The 27,260-nt window shown below is 39.3% G+C and overlaps 1 protein-coding gene across 6 annotated transcripts in view; it reads left to right on the forward strand.

The window, feature by feature from the left end:
* slc23a2 (solute carrier family 23 member 2) overlaps window positions 1-22,551 on the forward strand; it is a 35,214-nt gene extending 12,663 nt beyond the window's left edge. The window contains exons 2-16 of one of the 6 annotated variants that reach the window (XM_051423495.1): window positions 972-1,099; window positions 3,633-3,859; window positions 5,328-5,426; window positions 6,624-6,740; window positions 7,822-7,979; window positions 10,979-11,067; window positions 11,324-11,391; window positions 12,494-12,675; window positions 13,268-13,388; window positions 14,629-14,785; window positions 15,250-15,397; window positions 15,524-15,629; window positions 16,540-16,807; window positions 17,179-17,274; window positions 17,738-22,551. In XM_051423495.1, coding sequence (XP_051279455.1) covers window positions 1,051-1,099; window positions 3,633-3,859; window positions 5,328-5,426; window positions 6,624-6,740; window positions 7,822-7,979; window positions 10,979-11,067; window positions 11,324-11,391; window positions 12,494-12,675; window positions 13,268-13,388; window positions 14,629-14,785; window positions 15,250-15,397; window positions 15,524-15,629; window positions 16,540-16,807; window positions 17,179-17,274; window positions 17,738-18,015 — 2,163 coding nt within the window. In that variant the 5' untranslated portion in view covers window positions 972-1,050 and the 3' untranslated portion in view covers window positions 18,016-22,551. The remainder of the gene's footprint in view (window positions 1-971; window positions 1,100-3,632; window positions 3,860-5,327; window positions 5,427-6,623; window positions 6,741-7,821; window positions 7,980-10,978; window positions 11,068-11,323; window positions 11,392-12,493; window positions 12,676-13,267; window positions 13,389-14,628; window positions 14,786-15,249; window positions 15,398-15,523; window positions 15,630-16,539; window positions 16,808-17,178; window positions 17,275-17,737) is intronic. The other 5 variants (XM_051423499.1, XM_051423496.1, XM_051423500.1 and 2 more) reach the window with 5 other exon arrangements.
* Window positions 22,552-27,260: the final 4,709 nt, after the last annotated feature.

Below are 27,260 nucleotides of genomic sequence, written 5' to 3' on the forward strand. Positions count from 1 at the left end.
CAATCCTTCAATAAAAGAATAGAATTATTTAATTCTTTAGCAAGGCTGCAACATTTGTGCATAACAACAATTAGCATTTTTTTTCACATTTAAGACACCTGACAGCTGTTACAAAATGTTCTCTTTTTGAACCTAAAAGACAGAAAAATCGAAGTTGACCTGGAGGACAGATGGCTTTAAGAGCTTTACTTTAGTGGTGTTTTATGCAACAGCTGTTTACATTGAAATTTAATGTTGTAAAATGGAGAGAAAAGCCTTGCCAGTGACCCTCAGGTAATGTGAGCTTGTAAAACTTCATCATCTGACTGCTCATGATGTTTGCCTTCTGGATATCCTTTTGGTGAAAGTGCCGCATTTAAAGATCTTAAAGTGTTCTACGTTATTGTTGCCTATAAGAGGAATGATGGCTAAAGCTATCAAAATAAGAACCAAGTTGTAATAAAGCAAAATTAGTTGAAAATACTGGAATATTTTGCATAACTCAAAAGAAATATGAGGTTTTGATCAACATTTCCTCTTTGAATTGGGTAGTAGATCCTAAAAAAAGACGTTAATAATTTATGAATTTGTTTCTTCAGCTAACGAAATTAAATTGTATCAGGTTCTTTTAACATCTTCGATCACAGCTGTACTCCACTCTCTCTCCTTTTATAACTCTAATAAAAATATTAACATATTGATCATGACTGGAATTACAAAAAATGCAATGTTCATCTGTAACTCAACTTTTTCTACCTGCCACCTGTGACAAGGACTGGCTTTTTCTTTTTTCCCCCCTCATTATTCCTAAAGTTACATGCACCCTCTATAGGTCGAACACAGTTCCCTCTTGCCTTCCTACAGCCATGTTTGCTTAGCACATCAGTACCACTACACACTAACTTTTTGCTTGTGATTAAATGCTGTCTGTCAAATTAACTTATGTCTCACCTCCCTCCTCCTCCTTATCCTTGACCCCTCTGCCTCCCCAGTCTCTCCTTCTCTTTCCTCTCTTCCTCTCTACTTCTTCTACCTCCTCCTTTCCCTCTCTCTCTTGCCCCTTCCACACAGATGCTCCCAGCCGCCCAGCTTGACAGGAGTGATGGGATGTGTCAACTAGGTATTACACCTATCCCAACATTTTTACACTGCAAGCAGGGAGACTGGCTGGGTGGGGAAAATATTTTGGGATATGCAGGTGACGCTAGAATAAGGCTGTTAACATCTCTTGTGTAGTTTCAGTAAACATAGCTGCACTTTTTTAGGGTTGAACAATTTAAGGAGTATATGTAGTGGCAATATTTCTATGTATAAAGTATTTTGAGGGGGGCATCATTGCTGTTTTTTATAGTAAAAATATAGGGAGGGAAAAATGTTCCAGACTGGACTCAAATTGAAAAAAAACTTTCTGAGCAATATTGTAATTAAACTACAAACTTATATAATGATATACTTTTTTTTACCAAGCAGGGTTCATAGCTTTTAAAGTCAGCAGTCACAGACTAAACTGTCGACTTTTTTAGAGATTGTTAAGAAGTTGTTAATACCATAAGTTATACTGAAAATCACAGTTCTGGGAGTTTTTTATATCCAGTATTGGAAAAGAAATATCCAGTTACTTGTTCAGGCTTGCTATGTTTTAAGTGCATGTAAGAAACATGTTAAGGGAATGCTTTTGAATATTTGATCACGTGGGTCTTTGTTTCGGTCAGTGTAATTTGTATATTTACGTTACACTCCTACCATCACCGTCTAGACACACACATAATGAAAAATGGGGAGAAACCAAAATACCAACCAACATTTAGTTAATCAGTTATACTGCTATAGTACATAGAGTACATAGACTACAGATAGGTTTGGTAACTTGGTTTATAAGTAATGAAGGAAATGAAACAGCAGTCCAGTGGGATGAAAGAAAGCGGATCCTTAGTGGCTTGTCAACACTTCACTCATCTGTAAGACTATTTATTTGGAGGTTAAGGTCAACATTTTAAGGTATCTTCTCAGTGATCCATCATCCATCATGTCCTTGTGTTGCAACACTACTTGTAAAGTGAACCTGTCGACCCTGATGATCTACTACAGTATTGGTGTGTGATGTAGTTTCATTTACAGCGGGACATGGTTCATGACCTGGCTAATGCCACTGTCTTAAAGAGCCAATACGATACACAACAACAACAATAAGATGTTGTTAAAGGACCAAAGTACTGTAATTTTGAAATGTAAAAACAAAGTGTGAACCTCTTTACTGTTTTGTTAATTCCAGACAGTGGCGTCAGAGATATCACATGAGACATGAATCATCATGCTTTGGGCATCGGACAAACATGTGTGACTGTCTTTTTGTACATATTGTACACCAAACCACTGCATTAGTTGGTTGGTTAGTTCAGCTTTATTTAATCACAAAGTCTCATTAAGATCAAGATTTCTTTTACAATAGAGACCTGAGATAAAAATACATACAACAAGACAGTTCAGTCACACAGCGGTCATCACACACAGTCACAAATATTAAGAATATGAGTTAAGTTCCTCAGAGGGATTGGTGTCTCTCATTTCCATTTTTAGCATTAACTGATCTGTAAATGTTTTTAAAATAGTAAATGAAGGGAAAAGTTTCAGAGCAATTGGTTCATGCAGGAACACTTGATGTCGACGTGTGATGGTCTTTTTATTGGGTTTGACAGGTAGTTGAGTGACTGCTCTGAACACTGATCTTGACAACTCTTCACTTCCTCACACTTCTCATTACAATACTGTCAGTGAGTGACAGTTAATGATAAACCAACACTGACCAGAAACTGAACAATGTCATCCTCGGCTAGAACAAACTGACATTCCTCTCTTTCTGCCTCCTGCATCTTTTTCATCCTCTCTCAACTCTGATCATTCTGTTCCTCCTCTCTATCAAACACATGTCCATGTTTCACTTTTCTTCACATCTCTTTGCATAATCTCACCTCTCTATGTATTACCTCCTCCTCTCTTGTGTCAGACCTGTTGGCAATATGGATTATTTATTAAATGTAGGCTTTGTTCTCCCAAAGGCAGCTTATTAACTCTGTTACGCTGTTGATTATTTGTTAATGATTGGTATAGGGCTGCATTATTTATTTAGTTATTTGCTGATTATTTTCTTGATTATTTGATTAATTGTTTGGTCTATAAAATGCCTATCTTAAAGGCCAAGGTAATGTCTTCAGATTGTTAGTTTTCTCTGACTAATAGTCAAAGTCTTTTTTTGCTTGAAAAATTACTTGCATGATTAATTGATTATCAAAATAGTTGCTTACCTGTTTCAGCTCTAGATTGGTTAATCACCTAGTCAAGAAAGCAGGGCCACAACTGATGTGTTAAAGGGGCTTTTTCATAATCTGTTTAGCAACAAAAAGCCTATAAAGATATATAACAGACTACTGATTTCTCTTTTCACTTGATAAATGGTTGCAGTTAACATAGTTTTGTCGTATTTTGGACAAAAAAAAAAAACAAGAAGAAGAGACCTGAGTCAAGTTTAACGGCCTGGCAGCCTCTCAGTTCTCTCTGATTTGATCAGACTTCACAATGACGTTAGGTTATTGGAACCCATAAAGTTATAAATCCATATATTAATCGCTCTGTTTATCTGTCTATTTTTATCCAAGCAGGTGAGGCAGTCCTGGACGATGTAATCGGACTGAAGGATTCATCTGCAGTGTTCACACAGGAGCGAGACAGAGGAGGGACAGAGAAAGAGGAGGAGGGGGAGCACATCAAAGACACAAGGATGGGTGTGGGGAAGAATACCACCTCCAAGTCGTTGGACAGCAGCAGTGAGGGAGGAAAATATGAGGAGGAAAGCAAACATGGCACAGATTTCTACCCTATTCCGGTACACGACTGTGTTTATTGGTCTTTTTTATTGTACTGTACTGTACTGCATTGTTTCCACAGAGACAAAACCACAGCCGTATCAGGGACATGCTCAAGGCACGCTCACATAATGAACAAATGACAAAGACAGGGTTCGGTCAATATGCATGCAACCTTATAATTACTGCCCTCTTCCTCCCCCGCCCATCTCTCTCTTTCATTGACTCAAGCTCAGATTTGGCATTGCTTTTTGCTTGTAATGTATATGTGTGAGCAGACAGCCCGAGTACAAACGGTGGACTTCATAGCCAATTGGTGCTGCTGTTTAGTCCATCCATTTCTTTTGTTTGTCCTCTTGGCACCAGGCCATAACTTCATGTAGGTCAAAAGGCATAATGACAACAAACTGCTTGCTTAGCCTGCTGTTACTGTGACCCAGCACCCGGATATGAAAACTTGAACTTGAATTCATCTGCTGTCCAGAAACATAACTCTAAATGAATGTTAATGCTTCTGTATTTGTTTGCTCACACATTCACCATATCATTATATAAATTGACAATGTCAGTGTCAGTATTTTCCGCTTGTTTGCTGTTCGGTCTTCCCTGAACTGGTATTGGAAACTGGTTCAGTAGAACACAAAGGGAAGGAAATATGATACAAGCTTAAAGTTTCCTTTGTGCTTATTTTGTCCCATTTGTGTACCTGACGGTAAAACCTCTTAGGTTACAGACATTAATCTCAAACATTTCACAAATTCTTTTTACATGTACAGCTGCTCAGTGTTTAATCTGGGGGGGCTCGGCATGTAGACACAGCAAAAGTATGTTTACATGTGAGAAATCCTTGAGTACATTCGAAGGTCTGTCCTCTCCTTTATGTTTTTTCTCACAAGGAATCGCAGGACTGCACCGTAAAAACTTGTCTGTAAAGACAGACTGGAAGCAGTTGATGGATGAGCATGTTTGCACACTTCCATTTCTTTGCATCTTGCCCCTCAGACATGAAAACATTCAAAAGTATATAATCTCTAAATGTCATTTTTAGTGTTTGTAATCTTCCTCTCAGTCTGTTCAGTTTATAATGACCTTTACTTTGTTGATTAACATGACACAGATACTTTTGGGACATACACAGGAAAAGCACACACTTGCACACATACCCTGCGGATGATATTTGTTTTTGTAAAGTGAGTTTGGATAATGTTGGAAACACGTGTTCATGTGCAGGTTATAAAATCTGGTTCATTAACATCCTGGCAACTTGACACTCGCATTTTTATTCTTTCACACCTCGCTGCATCAACATGCACTTCTCGCCTGTCTTTTCATGTGTTTTTTTCAGCCGGCCAACAATGTGTCAAAGGTTGGGCCAGCGTGCTTTTCACAAATTAAGATTGCCTTATGAATTGCCATTAAAAGAAAAAGGACAACATCAAAGATTTGAATTGTGTGTCTGTCTGTGTGTCTGTCTGTGTGTGTTTTTAGGTGGTGGTAAATGGAGTGGGTGGTGCCAGTGGAGACCAGGATACTGAGAACACAGAGCTGATGGCCATTTACACTAAAGAAAATCAAAGAGCAGAAAAGGTAACAGGAGAGGAAAGATTGATAAGTGAAAAACAATCGTCATTTCTCGTGCTGGTTTATTCCCAAATAAGCCTCTATATAGCAGGCTGACTTATGGTCATGTGGTTCTAAAAGCTTACAGTCAGAATCACAGTTTCAATGACTTTGCTTTTCCCCTCTCACCTTTCCCCTACATTATTAAAGTTGTAATCCTCATGATTTCAGTCTGTAGTACCACCAATCTATAGTTACCATAGTAACAACAAGTGTGGCCTTATACTACAGCAAACACTCCTTGAACAGCAACTCCATCTGTTTACAGTGAGACCAAACAAACTGACATTGTTTTATTAAAGAAGTCAGGCAAAAATAATTGAATCCACTTTCTGATTTCATGCTGCACAAGTAGTTTTCCACTCAGCAGCAAGTTTCCTTGGTTAGAGGTTGGAGGTGTGCAGCTTGTCTCCCAAAACTCTTTGTCTGCTCACTGTGGCTGCTCCTTTTTGTTTCATTACTCCTTCAAAGATTAAAACTGATCCATTTTTGACAGATGAGTAAAGAAACAACCATAAATAATGAAGCATTGTAACGTTTATATTTATAACTTTTGAATTGTTGTATTTAGTATTAAATACAAAGCAAGGTAAACTATGACCTTCATTTGTGTGTGCGTGTGATATCATTTTACAATTTATAGTTTGAATTTAACAAATAAACATTTGGTATTGGAAAACTCAGTTTTATGGTTCACTACTTAACTGGTTCTTTGTATTTAAAAAAGTAAAACACAAACTCATTCCCACTCTAACTAGCACAGGAAAGTGCTGACGACATGTGGACCAGAAATCAGTCCGACTCATCAAACAGCCATCTTATCTCCCCTTTTTTTCTCCTCTGTGCTCTTTTTTCACTCTCACGGTGACTGTGCATTTTTCTTTGCTGAGAGAATGAAGTTGTGTTTTTTTCTCTTTCACACAGTTTCTTTCTTTCTCTGAATTTTATGAATGATAAAAAAAACTTAGCCTCCCTTATGTCTGCTCAGACGTGCTGTTCTCACATCAACCATTGATATGACTGTGTGATTATTATTATTTATTAGTTATTTTCCTGTATGTTTGCATAAATATTATTTTAGTGTAGAGTACAAAAGTAAACATGTCATGAAAGATATAAACTATGAAGATCTCATTTATCCTGTTTCTTTGTGTGTGTTTGTAGAGCTCAATGTCTGAGACGTTGGACAGCACAGACAGTACAGACGCAAGGAGGATGGATATGATCTATACCATTGAAGACACCCCACCCTGGTACCTGTGTGTTTTCCTAGGCTTACAGGTAAATCTACGCACTGAACGGTTTTTCTCACATGGCTGACTCACAGTCGTCAGTATATTTTCTTTACCTAACCAACGGATGTGTTTCACCATATGGACTGAAAAACATGCACTTACATGTCCTGTGTAGACAGGGTGTGTCATATCCTTTCCCGTGTGTGTACTTGTCATCTCAGTGCAGTATTTTTCATCTGACCGTCTACAATATTTATTATGCAACTGGACGCTAAACACAAAAATAGGATTGTGCTCACAGGAGTTGTCATTTGGTGGTTTACTGTGTTGATGTCCTCAATGTGTGACCACAATGTGTTTGTATCTGACACTGGACTTTTTTCCTCTGTCATCTGCCTCTGTTTTGGAGTCATAATTGTATATCTATGTATGATAAAACACATCTTCAGAAATATAAGTGTACATCTGGACACAAACCCTTCAATCAAACTTCACCGATTGTAGTACTGTGGGTTGATCCTCAGAACAACTTTAATGGCTTGTTTGTCAGGAGGGATTAGCAAAGGCTGACAGGTAAAGAATAGCTTGAATTGCTTGTCTGACAATAGAAGAAAAGGAATAAACCATAGCGGTTTATCATGATGCTTGATAACAATATGGATGAATAATTCAACAATGTAAATGTATCCAAACAAACCATACATCCAACAGCAACTTAACCACCACTGAAACTGCACTTAGGAAATATTAGGTCTTGATACTTTTTTTTTTGTAATTTCGAGATGTATAAATGTTTGTGAATGGGTGAATGTGAGGTAGTATCAAGCAGTTTGAGTTCCACCCATTTACAATTAACCATAAATGTGTTGGGGTTTTTTGTTTTTGCGAAATTCAGCTAACAGGCAAACAAAAAGGTAATTAACTCTAGGAGAGTTTTCTACCTGGAAGGTTGGTAGGTAATATATATATATATATATTTAAAAGGTTGTAGCTATGGTGTTCTTGTGCTCTGCTGACCTGACCTAACCTAACCGGCAGCGTAGACCTCAAAATGTCATGTCGAACAAAGTCAAACGGTGAACACACACACAAACACACTCCGACTCTATGGCTTCTTGTCTTTGCAGCACTACCTGACGTGTTTCAGTGGAACTATCGCAGTGCCATTCCTCCTCGCTGAGGCGATGTGCGTTGGCTTCGATCAGTGGGCCACCAGTCAGCTCATAGGGACCATCTTCTTCTGTGTGGGGATCACCACCCTGCTACAGACAACACTGGGCTGCAGGTACACGCATACATACACATAATACTGTCTTACATGGCCTCAGGGATATACTTTCTTAAATACACACACTCCCAGTCACACAGTAGATTTGTATCTACATACTAACACGAAATTGCAGTTTTTCTATAGGTCGCTCATTTTATTCCATCTTTCACTTCCTCATCTCCTCCCTTTTTTACGCCCCCTCTTTCTTCCACTCTCTTCCTCTCATCTATAAGTGCTACTTTAAGACAAGGGCCATTGTTGACATGAAGTTCCTCTTTCACAGTCCTTCCTCTTCTTGTCACTCAGGAGTGTGTTTAAGTGTGTTTGCATGCATTTAAGTAGATCCTGACCCGTCCTTTTTTGTCATGGTAGGTTCCCTGAAAATATCTCACGGGTAAATTAAACAGACGCATAGTAAAAGAGGTTTTTAAAAAGACTTGTATGCATATTTTCTATCAGAATATGATGAGTTGATAACTTTTTAAGTTCCTTGTTTCGTTTATGTGACTGCAGTCGTCCCATGTGACTGAGCCTTATTTGTTTTGTAATAGTTGAGTCAGCTTTCAAAAAGAAGCTCAGATGTTATTAAGAAAACCACAGAAGCTGAACAGATTCCAGAAACTGAAGATCTGTGGCGTTGGACTACACCTGTTAATCTCTTTAATTAGCCGCCTTTTCGTTTTCAATTGTTCTTTGCACTTACACAGTAATGTTGCAAGTACATAATGCAGCCGGTTTGGGTTGTGTGTTTCATAACCAGTGATTCACCTGATTTATCTCTGGCGGTTATATCAATATCAGTAAAGTAACCGCTTACATGAGACATTACCTGTTGCCATGGATATTATCCTACCTTTTTGGATCTGTGTTTTAATAAAAGCAAGGTCATGTTGGCATGAGGTAGTGTTTTTCTTTCATGAAAGAGGAGCAGTTCAGGGAGGTAAACCCTTGCTTTTTTTCCCTGTTTCTGTAATAAATCTTAAATCTTTCCATCCTGGTGGCAGATTTTGAGTGTTTCATTATTATTACCGGAGTGCAGCAGCTCCCACCACTATCGCTCTAGCAAAATCACTTCATTTAGACAAACCCAGACAGATACAGATACTCACTGTTCTTTTTGACGCAAACTCCATGGCCTTGACTGACGCCTCGATGAAAATGGTGTGTAAACACTGTCTTATCTACTTCTTTTTCCTTAACTCCTACATTTAGTGGGAAGTTCAGGAGAAACCTTTTATTGATAGATGTATGTGGTAGAGAAGACTGTATCTGTATTCCACAAGACTGGGATTTTGCTGACAAATCTTTATGTGCTTTGAGGTTAAATATGGCCACAGTACTTTTTTTTTTTTGTGTACTTTTTAGTGTCCAAATAAGGAACAAATACATCATGTCAGGACACGCAATCTCTGGCTAAATAAATGTAATTTTAATTTGAGCCACCACAGGCACTAGACATAGGCTAGACATAGCCCTTCCATAAAAGGGACGTTACCCAACCAACTGATAAATAATACAGAAGACTGATGCATTTTGGAGACAGATTTTATATTTAGATTGTCTGAAAACATTTTTAATATAAGAAGCTTTAATATTTATCTTGTCATTGCAACAACAGGGACATTTTCTGTTCAGTGTGGCCTCCAGGCAGAGGGTGTTGGCTCTTTCTTTCTCCCTTACTCAGTTCTTCCTCACTCTCTGACACAAACAAAGACACAGTCTAGTCTTGGCTTGAACGTGAATGGCATTCCCGTCACACCAGCAGCCTACATGCTCAGAGGCTGTGCTGAGGTGACACAGACAGCCACTATCTGTGGATTACTTTCTCCTAAGAATTTCCACTGGGTACTAACAGAGAGAGGGAGAGGAGGGAAATGCAAACACATGTTGATACTTAACACTAAAACACAACTGTAATGAACTGATTGATGGTCAAATGTAAGTGCGGATACACCCAAAATGTGTTGCCAAACAAATTGGACTCTGATCACTATACATTGATACATTGAATGACTACCTATTAAACTAGCCTAGATCCTGACTATTACCATGCACTGACAACAGTTAAGCCCTTTTTAAATGTGTGTGTACGCGCACACACACACACACACACACACACACACACACACACACACACACACACACACACACACACACACACACACACACACACACACACACACACACACACACACAATGGGTGCAAGTCCAACCTGAGCTTGACCTATAAAGGAAAAAAATCTGATGCTGGGGCCGAATTGACTGTTGATGTGTGGGGACTCGACGGGCTTGTAGTCTTCTACTCCAGACCTCTTACTACTTCTATTTTAATCTTTTTTGTTTTCTGAAGGATTCAAGTAGAGTAAAATCAATAAAGTGAAACAAAATAAAATAGGAATTCAATGTGAATGTCAAGCCGTTAAACTGCATCTTATGTAAGCAGACGTATGTTACATCTTGAGCAGGTTGGATTGTCTCAGTTAGAAGATATTTGAATGCAAGACACTGAAAAAATAAACATAGACATATAGTAGCAGAAATAAGATGGGGAGGGGGAAAATCTTCTGTGTGGATTGATGAGTCAGAGTGCTGGGTGAGGTTGATTGAAAGAAATGCCCAGATGCTGTCTGTCTGTCTGTCTGTGTGTGTGTGTGTGTGTGTGTGTGTGTGTGTGTGTGTGTGTGTGTGTGTGTGTGTGTCTGTGTGTGTGTCTGTGTGTGTGTCTGTGTCTGTGTCTGTGTCTGTGTCTGTGTGTGTGTGTCAATGATGCTTTCTTTTTTGATGTTGTTGTTTTTCTTTACTGATTTACCTTTTTCAATACTTAATCAGTATTTTTTACTTTTCGTAATTAAAGATCAAATACCCTCTTCAAGTTTTACTTAAATTACATCTGCCCAGTATAACCACAAGCTTTGCTGTTTTAATTTTTTATTTGAACACTCCCTTTGTTGTACATCTGTGTGATAATTCAGGCTTGTAACGTAATTTCTTACTGGTGCTTTTCTTGTGTTTAGGTTGCCTTTGTTCCAGGCCAGCGCGTTTGCCTTTCTCGCACCAGCCAGAGCCATCCTGTCACTGGACAAATGGAAGTGTAATAATACAGGTAATCCCTCTCTCTTCTTCTCCCTCTCACTCTTCACTTCAGTACAAGACACTAAAACGTTGTGATAAGAACTGTGGGTTATTGTATCTTTGTTTACTTTGATCCCAGCACTGTCAACATCAAAGCCTAAAAAGATGGCAGAGAATTTAAACGGGGACCCAAATGGGATTATCCACTTTATATCTGTGTGCTCTGAACAAATAACTGGAGTTATGATTCACATATTGATCTAATTAATCTTTTTTTCCACAACCAGAGGTTCCAGTCTTTAACAGCACAGAGCTCTTCCACACAGAGCACATCTGGCACCCCAGGATACGAGAGGTGAGGCAAAAAATGAAAGATTGTAATGGACTTGAACGGTGGATGGGAAGGGGCCCGGAGGAAGGAAGCTTGACAAGTAGAAGAAAGCAAAACTGGATAGACGTGTTAGGGGAAGTTAAAAAAAAAAAAAAGCTAAAATATGATTAGTGTACACTGAGATGTTATTCAGCATGACTTGAATAACTCCTTACACAATGTTTTTACACAACTATAGTTAAATAAAGGAGGCTTTCTGTGTTTTAACAGTTGAACATTTAGGTTTTTTTGGCCTCCAAATAGGAACATCACTGTCTGTATATGGCTGCAGGGTTTGATTTTCTGTGACAGGAGCTGTTAATTTGTATTAACCTTTTTCTGTTTGCGTAAGCCAGTTGAGTAATTGTTTTTTATGTGACGTGTAAACGAGACTAAACTCAATCAAATTGAGTCAAATTGTCGAATGGGACAACGAGGGGCTGAGGGCAGCAGGAACGTGCATGTGATAAAAGGTGACAGAAGAGAACACAAAGACAAATAAAGACAGAACAAACTGGATTATCACTCAGAAGTATCGAATGGAAACTGGATGACTGGTGTCTCTGTTACCCTGTCTCCTCCAACCAGGATGCAAACAAAATGTTCCTTGGTGCTGATTAATTACTCCAAAGCACATGTACCATGTGACCGATCAGTGCTGAGCTGAATCCAACAGAGCCGTCATATTTCGTCTCATGATCAGTGTATATGGTTCCAACAGTCCCCTGTGTAGACTGAGCATTAGTACTACATTTCACAGCACATTTTGTCTGAAGCCTGTATTATATTTCATAAAAAGGTTATAATTTCTTTTGACATTAGAGGAAACGCTTTTATTTCAGGCGAGGCAGGGTGTCTCCTTTACAAAGTATTGCGGGAAACCTTGACGTAGTTTTACAAAATGGAAGTATTCAAGTTTAATTAAAATGTACTTGCTTCAGTCAACATCATCTTGTTATCCCTCTGAGCCTGCACCTGTACCTCCATAGGCTGGAGTTGTTGATTCAAAGTGAACATAAATTAAAACTGCAGCTGTGTTTAACTGGATTGTTCCATGTTCAGATTCTTAACCTTTTTGTTCTGTCAGATCCAAGGGGCTATCATCGTGTCATCCCTGGTTGAGGTGTGTATTGGAGCGCTGGGTCTGCCTGGAATCCTGCTGAAGTACATCGGACCGCTGACCATTACCCCCACTGTCGCCCTTATCGGCCTGTCTGGTTTCCAGGCCGCAGGGGAGAGGGCTGGAAAACACTGGGGCATTGCTATGCTGTAAGTCTGCACTATTATGCAGTAAAGTGATGCTTTCACCTCACCTACCTACTTCCCGTTACCTACCTACGTCACTGTTCACCTTTATATGTTCGGTATGTTCTGATGATCAGATAATGTTGCAGGAGTGGTGGGACAGGTTTCTGTAACATTTAGATATATATTTTTTGTCACAATGGGGAAACTCAAACCGTCTCATTGTTCTCTCTTGATAAGGAACCACATATATTTTTCACAGCCACGTGTTTCATACACAAAAGGTTTAGATTGTAAAGATAGGATTAGCTCAGATCAACTTCAAAGCTGTGATATGCATGTGGTGTGACATCAGTTCCTGCTGTGTCATGGCTGTTTACACTGTAGCTGGAGGGCCTCTCTTCTCGCTCCACAGGGACAGAGGATATGTGGCTGTAATTGCCACTGATTTGCTCTTTCTGAGGCGGTTATGATAATTGATTGGCTCTGAAGCCTCTGGGGTCCTAGTCGGACGTAGACGTGAGGAAATGGAACATGTTCATACAGAATTAGCTCTCACAGGAGAATTCACAGTAGAGAAAATAATAAGACGTAATAAGACTGTTTCTGTCTGCAGGACTATCTTCTTGGTGCTGCTCTTCTCACAGTATGCCAGAAACGTTCACTTCCCTCTGCCAGTCTACAAGGCCAAGAAAGGCTGGACTTCCTATAGGCTGCAGGTGTTCAAAATGTTCCCTGTAAGTATACAACTTCTTATAAAAGTACAAACATAACACAGCTTTTTACCTTTTGCACAAACTGTGTCTGCACTCCACTTTTTGATTCCTTTTCTTGGTAAATATTCAGCTCTCTTTTAATGAATTGACCTTGGTTTCTTTACAACTGGCCCCCTGCCTCCACCTTAAACTGTGTTCCCATCTAAGTCACAAATTATTCAACAGAGCTAATCTCATTCTCCCTGGGAGGTTAAGAGGTTTTCCCTTTGCGTGCCTCTGTGCAGTCTGTAAATCAGTCTGTTCCTGCCCTCTGCTGGTGATATATGAAATAATAAAAACGCTCATAAATTCACATCAAGTTACCCATCTGTCCCCTCAAAAGGCTTCCCAGTGCTGTTTTGGTTTTCATTAGGTCACGCTTAACTGTAGAAATGCTAACATGCATTTCTTAGCAGCCAACATGCCAGAGCCCTGGAAGCTGATCACATGGTGAAACACTTTTAAACTTCAGTTTTATTATTTATTGTATAGAGTCTGTACAAAGAAACAACACTGAATGTATAAACAAACAAGAACATTACAGCAACACAAGTCTATTACAGATTGCCCGGGCTATCTAAAAGCAGTTATGGATGAGGGCATGTTTTTTTTCCAGATAGGTTGTCTGTATCTACGGCCAGGAGGGAGGAGGGTAAAGCATGAATAATACTGGTTTAATTAAGGTTTAAAGTCAAACAGAAGTTAGAGCATCTCTTTCTTCTTTAATTATGTGACGTATTTCTAATAAGAGTGTAGTCATGAGAGTGAATCTGGTCCCTTACATTTGATTTAATTGATCCGACGTGGTTGAGTAAATATAGTGCGTGATAAGGAGCTTTAGAGAGAGACAGAGCTGTAAAGGACCTCCCTCTCCCACATTGTTAGACCAAGTCAGGCTCTATCCAAACACACGCCTCCGTACTGTGATATTGCTCTGTTAGCTATTACATCTATTAACATATATGTCGATAATTACAACCCACAAGCTAATGCATAACTGTGACTTTGTATATTTATTTAAATAGATAACTTGATGTAAATGCCACCAAGTTCAAGATGAATTCTCAAAAATAATTATAGCAATTTACAGGAAGAGAAAAGAGAGATATTGTAAAAATATTGTGTAACAGAACAAAAGGATGTCGGATTATAACTTGTAAAATGTGTTTATTTCACATTAACGTGAATGTCTGATATGTGTTTTCTTTTCTCTTGCGCCCAGATCATCATGGCCATCCTGGTGTCATGGCTGCTGTGTTTCATTTTTACTGTGACTGATGTTTTCCCGCCGGAGGTAGACAAGTACGGTTTCTACGCCCGCACGGACGCACGTCAAGGAATCCTCGCCGCCGCACCGTGGTTTAAGATCCCATATCCCTGTAAGTGTGGAGCTGTTGGAAAGGATTGTTGATGTTTATGCCTGGTACAGCAGGTAGCCATGTGTGAGGATAGTTAGAAACTAAAAATGAGAAGCAAGAGAAGTTTAAGATTTGATTTGATTAAACTTAACTGTAATTGCACACAGAAAACTTTCCATTTTATGCTTATTTATACTGCTACTCGAAAACATTTAGCTTTTTATTCAAAATCATAACAAAATACAAATCAACTAATAAGTTATGATACATTTTAGGTTAAGATACCCAGCAGTGTATAAAGTAATTAAATTTAGCTCCACCACAGTGATGTACACATACAGTATCATGTATGAATATTTAGTTGTGTAAACAAGTATAAAAATAAAAACTGCCTCTAAATATGGACCACAGATAAACCCTTGCCAGAGGCGATGGGACAGAGAGGATTTGTTTTTAGGATATTTTCTGTGATTTTACCTCTACAGTCCAGTGGGGCGTACCCACTGTAACAGCTGCAGGCGTGATTGGCATGATGAGTGCGGTGGTGGCCAGTATCATCGAATCGATTGGAGATTACTACGCCTGTGCACGTCTCTCTTGTGCCCCTCCACCTCCCATCCACGCCATCAATAGGTAACGCTTCACTTTATCTTGATTCTGTTCTGATTTACTCTAATCTTTCTTTTTTTTTCTGAAGTGACTCACAGGCAATTTACTGTCTGGAGGATGCTTTAATTAGGTTGTTTTTCCGTTCTGTAGGGGGATATTTGTCGAGGGTATTTCCTGTGTGTTGGATGGTCTTTTTGGGACAGGAAATGGCTCCACCTCTTCCAGTCCAAATATAGGGGTCCTGGGAATCACAAAGGTAACACAACCTGTACTCACTCAGTTTGTTTTCTTTGTCCTGCCTTTTGGTTACCGTTTCTACATTTATTTTATTAAAATAATTCAACTACAGCTGAAATGATAAGTCAGATCAGTAAGTAAATTGGCACCTATTTTGAAAAACCACTAATTGGTTGAGTCACTTTTCAATGGCAAACATTTGCTGGTACAAGCTTCTTGAATGTGAGGATTTTCTTGTTTTCCCTTTTTTATATAATTTTAAATTCAATATATTTGGTTTTGGGGCTGTTTGTTGGCAAAATTAGTAATTTGAAAAAGTCACCTCAGGCTCTGGAAAATTGTGGTGATAAAAATGTTCTGACGTTTATTGACAAAACAGTAGGCAGATTAATTGTTAATGAAAATAACATTAAACTCATTAGCCCTTCATACAAACTGTCATTAAGATGGACGTACCAACTGTGAGATGCATCAGTCCTTCTCCATCATGAGTTGGGAGACTTCAGTCATCGTACATAATGATTGGTCTTGTTCATTCAGCTGTTGAGTTAGATTACCGTATACTATGTACTAATTAAGTGTAAATGTGTAACGTCCTCACAATAATCAGCATGTGCTATAAAATAGATGGTTCATTCTTCTTTAATTGTTAAATCAAATATCTGTAGCTTGAGACAAAGTGATGGTTTCTTATATTTTACCCACCATGAAGAAAGAAATGTGTATGATGTCACCTACATTATCCAGCCCTTGTTCTTCCAGTTAGGGTCAGTGGAGAATAAATAGACTTTATTATCTTCTTTGACTCCAGCTGGGCGGTTTCAGGCTTTTAATTTGGCAAACCCTCCTCTTTAACACACAAACGGAGGCTGTAGGTGCTGTAGGGACTGACTCCCTTTACTCCCTCTGATCTCTGATTGGTCTTCCAGGTGGGCAGCAGACGTGTGATTCAGTACGGAGCTGCCATGATGTTGCTGCTAGGGCTTGTGGGTAAATTCAGCGCCCTGTTTGCCTCTCTGCCTGACCCTGTCCTGGGAGCTCTGTTCTGCACCCTGTTTGGTATGATCACAGCGGTGGGGCTGTCCAACCTGCAGTTTGTTGACCTCAACTCCTCCAGGAACCTCTTTGTTCTGGGCTTCTCCATCTTCTTCGGTCTGATGCTGCCGAGCTACCTCAAACAGAACCCGCTGGTCACAGGTGAGTGGAGAGATCCCTATAAACTGCTTTTCTAAATGTGTTTACAATTGACTTGGAATATTTCCTTGTGCCAACTCTTCTTCGCTGCTGCAATAGACTTGGATAGAATTACATTGCTTCAACTAAATGGAATAATTCAGACTCAACTTTCTTTGTTATAAAATAAACACACAGAAAGTATGGAAGTACACACAGTGACTAGTTGTTTTGGGTGATTTGTTGCTGAGGAAATTAATTCACTGATCAAACTAACATGACTCAAATTATGTTGATTAGAGATTTATAATGTTGTTCATAAGTAATTTTCAATACAAACTTAATAAGACATATTTTACTTGCTTACTAAGCCTCCGTTTCTTTATCTTCCTCAGGCATAGTTGGAGTTGACCAAGTGTTGAACGTGCTCCTCACCACTGCCATGTTTGTCGGAGGCTCTGTCGCCTTCATTTTGGACAATACTATTCCAGGTAAGGTGTTTCGGCCAGTGTTTTTTTTTCTCACAAAAACGAATTTCCATCGTGCTATGAAGTGTATGACTGAAATAGATGATAATGTACTGGAAGATTGGTAGAGTATGCAAGACATTTTTATGGAAGAAAACTCATATCACTCATTACGTGGCTGTGACTGCCAAGCAGGTACAGATATAAGTATAAAGGCAGAACGTCCTGAGGGCGGTTGTATATCCAGGAACATCTCAAGACTCCTTCGGGAGAGCTGGGAGAACGATGCTGGGCTGAACTTGCTGGACCCAGATAAGCAACAGAGGATCAAAGGATGAATGATTCTTTAGGATGGCTGGTCCCTTTAAGCGTCTGACTTTCTGTTTCTTTATCTTCAAACGCATCATAACACTGTAGCATCAAAGGAAATGTTTATCATGTTCCTTTACTTTTAAGGATTTTAAGGAACTCTTCCTTTTCTCCTCAGGTTCCCCTGAGGAACGAGGCATCAGGAAGCTGAAACGTGGCGCTGGTGTCAGTGCAGCTGAACTGGAAGGGATGAGATCTTACGATCTGCCGTTTGGAATGGACTTCATCCGCAGACACCCCATCTTCAAGTACATCCCCATCAGCCCCACCTTCCAAGGCTACCAGTGGGGGAGGCTACGGGAGGCCTGCAGGAGCCGCATGGGACATGGGGATGCCATGAAGGGAGGAGGAATGGGAGGGGAGGGAGGCACAGCAGCGGGGGAGAGTCGGGTATAGCCAACGGGCTGGTTCTGAAAAATCTTAAATGTGGCTGAATTTGGGGAGCAAGGGATGGTACACTATGGGAGAGTGGAGGACAGAAGCGGTGCAGGATTCAGGATTGTGTGGACGAAAATGTGATGCACCAAATCCCCCCCCCGCCCGTCCGTCTGTCCGTCAGTCAGTATGTGTTTTCTTTAGCTTGTGTCAGTCTTTTCCCACTTCCCACTATGCTATTTTAAGCATGCTATAGCAAGTCACAGCATGCTATAAAAGATGTCACCATGCAGAGGGTAGTTGAGGTGTGTGTGTGTGTGTGTGTGTGTGTGATATTGAGTTTGTGCATTACTTTTATTTGCACTTTAATCCAGAAGGAGACAGATGGACGTCAAACGATCAAAGCTGATTGTTTGAGTCATAATCACTGTTAACTTTTACTGCCCGTGTCATTTTATAAAACATATTCTACTGAAAGCACAGTAGATTTGATCATGTCAATTGATGGATTATGCAAAATGTCTCCTATGAATCATTTGCCTCTAGACTCATTATGCAACCAAATTAGAGATACACACATGCACGCTCACACACCAACAGCCTTCGCCAAAACTAGCTTGTGCGCTACAATGCACGTCAGGGTCATGCAGATTGATGGAAGTGGTTTGTCAGGTGCCCTTAACCATGCAAAGTGATTGTGAAATTTTATTTTTGCACTAGCTGCCTCCTGAGTTCAAAACCAGAACGTCACAGTTCAGGGTCAGTAAAACTCCTCAGAGACCCATTTAGCAGCATATCACATCCGCTCATCTCACGCTAAAACATGTCACATCCCCCTTGAGTGCTAATATTCACCAGATCTCACTGCAACGTACCAGTTTACATCTCTTTACTGTGTCAGTATTATGCAGTAGTGACTAAGAAGACCAAAACTCTACTTTTCCTGAACACACCCATGTCTCATTTGGCAGTCAAATGGGACTTGCCTTGTTTTACTTTATTCTGGACAGAATTCATTTTCATAGATTTGGAGACTTTTAAGATATTTATTTTTATTTGATAACCTCTAATCTCTTCTAACACATGCAGGCACTTACACAACAAAAACAAGCTTTTCAGTCATGTCCCTACTGCCGTGACAACCGCAGTGCATTTGCAAAAGCTGCATTAGTGGCACACAGTAACACAGACATGTGGCCTTTCAGAGGGACTTTGTGTGTATAAATACAAGGCTTAAAAAAGATGGATGACAACAGGAGACTCTGATACTCTCTGTGGATCTTCTCTCACAGTTTTAAGGTGTCACTTGTGCTCTGCTTTTAGCACTTATGTGTATTAATGTAGGGTTTACAAAGGCTGCACCATAGAATAATACACCCCTGCCACTATCCAAACCCATATTGCTGTCTCTTGCATAAATGTACTAAGAAGTAAGGGTTATTTGCATATGGAGGATTTATGGAGGATTTAAATGAAATAAGAGGGGTTTGGAGAGTGTAAATGTTGTCCTCTCAGATGGTGCAGTTTGTGTGTGTTTTTACAACAGCCAATCATGACTGATCAAGATTTCATTAACCCTTTAAACTTATTAAATGGTGTTAATGACTTTTCCTTACATTCCTCCTCCTCCCACTCTCAGTCACCCGTATGCCTGCCACTCTCGCCCACTTCAGTTAGTTAACTGTGGATGTTTGTTACTGTACATCAGGCTGTAGCAGCACATTTGGCTGAGTGACTGAACGTTTCAGAGTGTCGGCAGCCTGTACCTTATTGACCTAGGTGTGACCATGAAGAGTGAGTCTCTAATTTGACCACACTGTGTGCCTCTGGTATTTTAATTGAAAAACAGACATTTAATAATACCATAAAAGAGTCTGCAACATTATAATCTTCGTAAATGTAGGACTGAAAAGCAGCACAATGAGAATTTAAACTAAACTACTAAACATTTAGCCTGATCTGAGATTTTTACTAAACCAAAATGCTAAAAGCTTTTATTTTATTCTTACTGTCCTGTTACCAAAACTTTTCTTAAGCATTGGCAGTTGTTGCTTTTAAGAAACTTGCAAAATTAGTTTGAAATCTCATCCCAACATTTCTCACATTTTTATCTCTTGTTAAAGCTATTTATTTGTTATTTATTGCTTTAAGCAGGTTTATAGCTGGTTTACATGTGTCTTGCACAATGTTGAAAGTATATTTATTAGTTTACATATTCATGCCCTGTAAAGGCTGGTGTGATGATGATTGACCGCTTCTCCTCCGCTCTCCGCCTCAGCTACAGTGTCTGTGCTTTTAGAAACTCACCTGGGGGACAGCAGCTTTTTCTAAAGTTTCTAATGTAAGACGTAAGCTGCTTCTATTTCATTCCATTTATATCATATTGTTTTTAGAGAAAACACTTTCAACTAATTCAGATGTCTGAGTGAGGGCCTTTGTACTACAAGTACTGTTTGCACATGTAATGGTGCCAAGGACATCAGGGTCAGAGTGAGTAAATCACTCAGCGGAAACCCTAAAACGTCACTAGAGTGCTTATCCAGATTTATAGAGTATGAACATTTTTGTTTGATGACCTGAAGACTCTGTACCACTTTCTGAATTAATATTTTTGGGCCTTTATGATAGCACGTCTAGCCGTGTCAACGTGTGTTATTCTTGTGATTCGATGGTGGGAAAGTCAGCATATTTTGTACTTGTTATCCAGAGGTGGGTTGTATATTCAAAGATCTTACAGATGTCTGCCCAGAATGATAAAACGTTTTCTAAAGACGAAACCAAATACAATATTTCCAAAGACTGTGGTGCTCCACTCTGCTCCTCTACTGGCTAACCTATAGTTCTGTAGTGGCAGGGACCAATGTTGCCCCAAAAGCTGTGACCCGAATAGGAATTTCTTGCTATATTGCCACTGAAATCACAGCTATCAAAATGTGTGATGTGCCTAAATACTATGGAGGCACCATTCACCTGTAATAAAAACATTTGCAGTTGTAAAATAGATTAAATTTCTTATCAAGTCACATAATCTGATGGTGTAACACTGGAAGAGTCTGTGGAAATGTAGGATTTAAACGTTGGTCTCATGAAATATTTTAACATTCTGACTGTATACGTCTGTGACCGTGACGGAGAAACACAAGGAGTGGTTGGTGACCACTGATCACCATCCTTCATCTAAATGTTGTCTGAGCTGGGGACTGGCAGCAGGAGAGCTGTAGATAAGAAGCAATGTTGGTAAAATTAACAGTGCAGTTATTGACACACCGACTGATGTTTTTGGCTTCGTCGCCCCGACGCTGTGTGACCTCGCTCCGGGAGCACATGACGATCGAGGTCAGAGAGCAGTCGCCACCTCTCGCATCTGCTCTCTTAGACGGGGAGTAAATGGAGGGTGGTTGGGCAGTTTTTGTTGGGCCTCTTGTAGTGAATTCTGTAGTACATGGCATGCACACCTAATTATCACATGTACAACGTGTGAAACTTGTTTTCTGTGTCATATCATGTTCATGCAACCAGCACTTAATTCTCCCATCGTATCCTCTCTCCTCTCTCCACACACTCTCTGTTTAACCCCCTCCACCCCCTAGTCCTGCAGTGAAAATATATTGGTGTCCTCTCATATTAAGTGTACCTGGTTTTTCTCCCTGGGAATTCTTACTGTTGATGTTTCTGGATGCAGGAGAAGACACCGGCTGGCCACCTTATTAAGAGCCCGGGTTGTTGGCAGCTCAGTGAAACCTGCCTTATCACTTAATGGCAAGATGAGCATGACTTTGTGTCTAAAGACAGGTTCTTCTTCTGGATTTTAAACATTTACCCTCCACTTTGTATTGTACTGTTCTCTCTTATTTGAGAGTTTTACACACTTGTTTCTCACATAGCTGTTACAGAATTAGCCCATTTTAAAGTAAAAACACTTTGACAAGCCCAAACTCTCTTCCTTAGTGAGTTGAATTAAATACAGTTTAACCAACCAGGTGGCTCTTAAGAAGGTGGCCATAAGGTGTGTAACACATAGACATCAATCCCTTTCAGTTATTTTGAAGGGGGTGCTACCTGAATAATATACTTTTGTGTATTAAGTGTTTTATCTTTTTCAATGTTTTTATTTTTATTTTATATATATATTGTTTTAATTTTTTTGCAAGCAAATATTTGTAAGAAACAAATCATAACTTTTAATCTTAAATCATGCTGGAAAGCGCACCATTTTGTTGTACTTTTTATTTAAAAAGTAAATACCTTTTAATCCTGTTTTGAATCTGTGGTTTGGTGGAATCCTTTTGTTTGTTTGTTTGTTTGTTTGTTAGGACCTTTTCACATTGTATTTTTTTACTCTAACATTGCTTTCTGTTCATGTTAACACATTACCAGTATAAATGAAAGAATGAGCTGAGAAACTTTAAATAGATGTAAAAAATAAAAAATAAATGTATATTTAATGGAGTAAAGTTTGCTAAATCTTCTGGAAGAGAAATTGTGTAAACTAATTGTAGCAACAAAATGTTTTATTCTTTGTTCCTAAAACTATTTAATAAGATGTTACAGAATTAATACAGTCTTTTGTCTTCATTGGTCACCAACCGTGATTGTGACAATAAAACTGAAATATGGCCCCGGTCAGATCCTGTGACCGTTTGATTTAACTCTAATAAAAAGACTAATGGGTTAATATTGATGTGCTGGATAGGAAGATCTAAACACTGACTGTCAGTTTCTTCTATCACAGCTATGTGTTACTCTTCCTCTTGCATTAACATCACCTTATTTGATTGGTTATAGCAGGCCTGTGTAACCATGGTAAAATCATTATCACTACCAATATATCTTACATATCAGATCACAGAACACACTAAAGTAAAGGACATGAGGCCGCTATTGATCAAACACAGGTGGGTAGATGTAGCCAAGCCAGTAGTTTATAGATAAATATAAAGATCATATGAACGGCCTTATTGTGCAGCGAAAGATGGATTACAAACCAGGTAAAATGGCAGCTTCCCCAGTTCCCTGTTTGGCAGTTGGTTTGTGGTAATGTGATTAATTTATAATGTAGTATTATGTAGAATATGCACTACAAATACAATATCAGCTAACACACTAAGGGCCTTGAGGTGAGTCCTGCTTTCTACCAGTAGGCTCTTGTAAAGGGGCTCCCTCTCTTTACGGGGTTTTAGTGGCCCTACACATCATGTTTGCAGCTATTTCATAGTAAGTCACTGTAAACTCAGTTTTAGTAAAGACTGGGGTAATCGTCTACCTACAGATAATTTATCATTATAGTTTGTAACATTTCAACAGCTTCACTTTGTCTGTCGAGTATATGTGACAACTGATGAACAGACCCTAACCAAGATAAGTTTTTTTTGTGTCTAAACCTGAATCCCAGTGGTGTAATATCAGAAAACAGTTGTTGAATCTCAACTAATTAGTTGCTGAAATGTTACAAATAATACTCTCTGAACTATCTGCAGCTGGGCTATCCATATAAAGTTTAATTTGGTTAAATATTAGGGCTGCAACTAACAATTTCTGTCATTAAAATTACCCACAGCCCAATATGATGTCCTCAAATTCCTTGTTTTATCCAACTATCCAAAACATATTTACCATCATATACATGTGATTAGAACAACAACATTTGGTCTGAAAAGGGACAGAAACCATAAATCGATTAGCAAAAGTTACTGATTCATTTTCTTTCGACAATGTTGCAGCTCTTTTAAATGTGTTTTACAAACGACATCCCACTGTATGTTTTATGTCCGGCTGTTAAACTGCAGCAAGATTTTTAAATTTAGTTTTGTTTTCCCACCGTCGTAGAATCCCATTTCCATCTGTAAAAAACAAACAAACACAATAGCAAGTCAAGCTGGTGTCAAAATAATATTTTGTAATCAAATAAATAACTCAGAATTATATTATTACATAAAATAATTGCCACAATACTCACAAATACTTACTTATACTTACTAAAATTCCCGCCTTCTTTCATTTTTATAAAGAGCCTACATAAAATCTGTTATAGTTATTCGGTAAATCAGTAAATTTGGTTTCTATTGAAGAGTAATGCCCGCCTTCCCCGGACGGACGTTGTGCGCATGTGCGGCTCTCCTATTGTTGTCGTGTTTTCATTCATCTCCGAACGCAGCGCGAACAAAGGCGCGTCAGGGCTCGCTCTCTGATTGGCTCCCTGCCGGGGCCCGCTGACGCTGCTGTGCCGCGAGCTCCGCCACAACAGATGGATCTCTCGCGCTCTCCCTCTACCAGCTACTGGACGCACGCGCCCCAGTGATTGTCTCCAACGGCCAGGAGAGCGAGCGAGTTGACCGGAGGAGTTTACCGTTAACGGACGGTTGAACCGCAGCAACGGGAAGAAGAGGGAGGAAGGAGGAGGAAGGAGGAGGAAGAGGAGAACCAGGAGAGCCAGGAGAGCCAGCCGCGTCCCCGGGTTTGGTGAGCCGGAATAGGGTCTCCAAAAGTCGGCAGCGTCGATGTAGCTCAGTGGGCAGATCGTGATGTCTGTGGGTTGATGTGGCGATACGGACTGGGTGTAGTTTGAGAGCCTTCAACACACTTACACAGGTTTTGACAACATAAAATGCTAAACAGCAACATTTATTTATATTTTTAACAGATTAATAATCTCGAATCTCATATGTGGCGTGTTTATATATATATATATATTTATATATATATATATAACGTTATATTCAGTGATAATAGGTTTGCCCCATAGCACTTTAACGTGATGGTGCAACCTAAATGTTGAGCATAAAATCTGGATATTATTAACGTATCTCATCACATTTGGTCTCTACCAGGGAGTGTGTGTGAGTAAAACAGGTTACATAACAAGCAGTAGATAGTTAAGATTCCTCTCAGCACACATAAGGCTGGCTAGACAGAGGCAGGGCATCAGGACAGAGACCCTCTGCCTAAATAAAGTGAATACCTAATGTTTAGGCTTTATTAAGTACACTTAGATAAAAGTACTGTAAGTCCTGCCTTCACAGATCTTATGATACGCTTTATAGAGGGTTTGATTACAATGTGTGGTCATTTTCTGATATTTAGTCTCTAAAACAATACAAATAAATGATCATAAAGTTTAATCAACACCCCTAAAATCATGAACTGAACATTATAAGAAGGATTTTACCACGGCTGCATGACAACATATTGTGATATGATTCATGATTAGTGTGGGAATGATAATTTTGTATTACAAATTTAAATCATGATGATACGAACTTCATTTGGGTCAAATATGTTTTCATAAATCTGGAGAACAAGATTTGTAGGCCAGTGTATCTCTTGCGCTCTCTGAAGTACCAAAGTACTTCATTATATTGATGTTTACATTTTGCACTTGGCTTTATTGTGATTTTAATGATTTTTCTATTAATTGTGCAGCATTGGCTGTAACTGAGTGTAAAATATCCAGTCAACTAGAGCTGCAGCTACTAACTACCAGCTAGTTAGTTAGTTAGTTAGTTAGTAGTCACGTTCAAAAAGCTTGAACCAACGATTTCATTCCAGTTTTTGCTTGAAAAATAACTCTAATGATGAATCGATTATCAAAATAGTCGCAGCTACATTTCTTGTGGATGCATTGCTCCAGCTCTGCAATCAAAGGGGGCGAGAATAGTTTCAGCTTGATCTTGAGAATCTGGAAACCATATGTAGATTCGAGTCGAGCCTTGCAACATTTTTGACAACCCCAGTGTGCCTAACAAGGAGCAGGAGACGCAAACACACTATTTTTGGCTCAGTGTTGTGGGGCTAGTTGCTGGAGCTCAGATGTTTTTGGTGTTGCTATGACAATTTTGACAATAGTGAGGCAGAGCATTAGTAATGTGGAGGCTGAGGGTGGTGGCGGTGGTGGATTTGAAAGCGAACAGGAGGAGGTTTGGAGCTATTCATCGTCCATTTAAGCCAAAGACTTTGACAGAGGAGGTTCAGAGGCAACAAGGGCAAGAGGGCAGAAAACAAGCGTGCATGTGTGTCAATGAAAGAGAGAGAGTGGGGGGGAGAAAAGTCAGGAAGTTGTGGTCATGAGTTTTAATGGCACACTTGATGGCTTCTGGTCTTTCACAAGGGGGACACGAAGGAGAAAGCTGAATGGGAAAAACAGACAGCAGAGAGAAAAGAATTTGAACGGCTACTAATAAAGTTAGTGTGATACGAAACAACTGAGCAGATGATGAAGAATAAGACATCAAGATACAGAGACAGAGGAGAACTGAGGTTTGGCTGATGTTGTAATGAGGCAGAGGGGATACATTTAGATGGTTGTCCAGCACAGAGAAGAGCTGATCTGAGTCAGGACTGGGTCAACTGTGGGTCCGTCTGGATGCTTTTAAATTCTGCTTTTACCTCCAAAATAAAAAGCGCAGGCAGCTTTCTGCAGTGTGACGTAAATCTTTATTTAGAGTGCATCCATGTCACACAGATAATTTCCACAGAGACGAGGTCCTCAACAACAGCTATCACTGCTTCGTAATTTTATACATTTTATAGACTCTGAACATGGTGAACAAAAGGTCAAGTAGAAGTGTATGAGTTGATGTTGCTTTATTAAAGCTGTGTAGGGTTGCATTGGAGGGATTTTAACTCATGACCTTTGTATTTCTAAAACTGTGGTTATGTTCCTGGAACCGAGTATTGAACCTGAATACTTTTTGGGTATCATGTTACCGAGTATTGGCATCAAATGTCTGTTCAGATTCATAGTCTTCATCAGATAGTTTCAAGTCATATGTTGTTTTTTTACCCACATTTTCTTTCTTTTATGTTAATAAAAAACATGTTAATACATTTTCATACATAATTTGAACTTTAAAAGTCATTATTATTATTAAAGTATCATATTGGCCCTAGTATTGATTTCTTTCTTTAAACAATAAACAATAAATAATCTTCTTATTAGGAATAAACCTGCCACCTGCATTAACTGTCCATAGCTAAATATGGTCAGCCTACGTTACTGTATTTTAACCTTGGTCATAATGGTGGAGAGGCTAAAATTTTCTGAGGTGATGTAAAATGTTTGAGAAACCCTTTACAAAATCAGTGTCGCAGTGAGATATCTCCCAGCTCTGTCCTCTGAGATCTTGAGCTGAAGAAATCCCTATAAATACACCCATCAAGCCTAAAAAGTGGATGTTTCTGCAAACCTTTCACCAACAGCAAACACTTAACAGGGTACAAACTTATCACAAGAGTAAATGATACTCTAGCAGCCGCTTTAAAGGTTAAAT

This window comes from Dicentrarchus labrax, unplaced genomic scaffold, assembly GCF_905237075.1.
Source record: "Dicentrarchus labrax unplaced genomic scaffold, dlabrax2021, whole genome shotgun sequence".
In the NCBI taxonomy this organism is placed as follows: Eukaryota; Metazoa; Chordata; class Actinopteri; family Moronidae; genus Dicentrarchus; species Dicentrarchus labrax.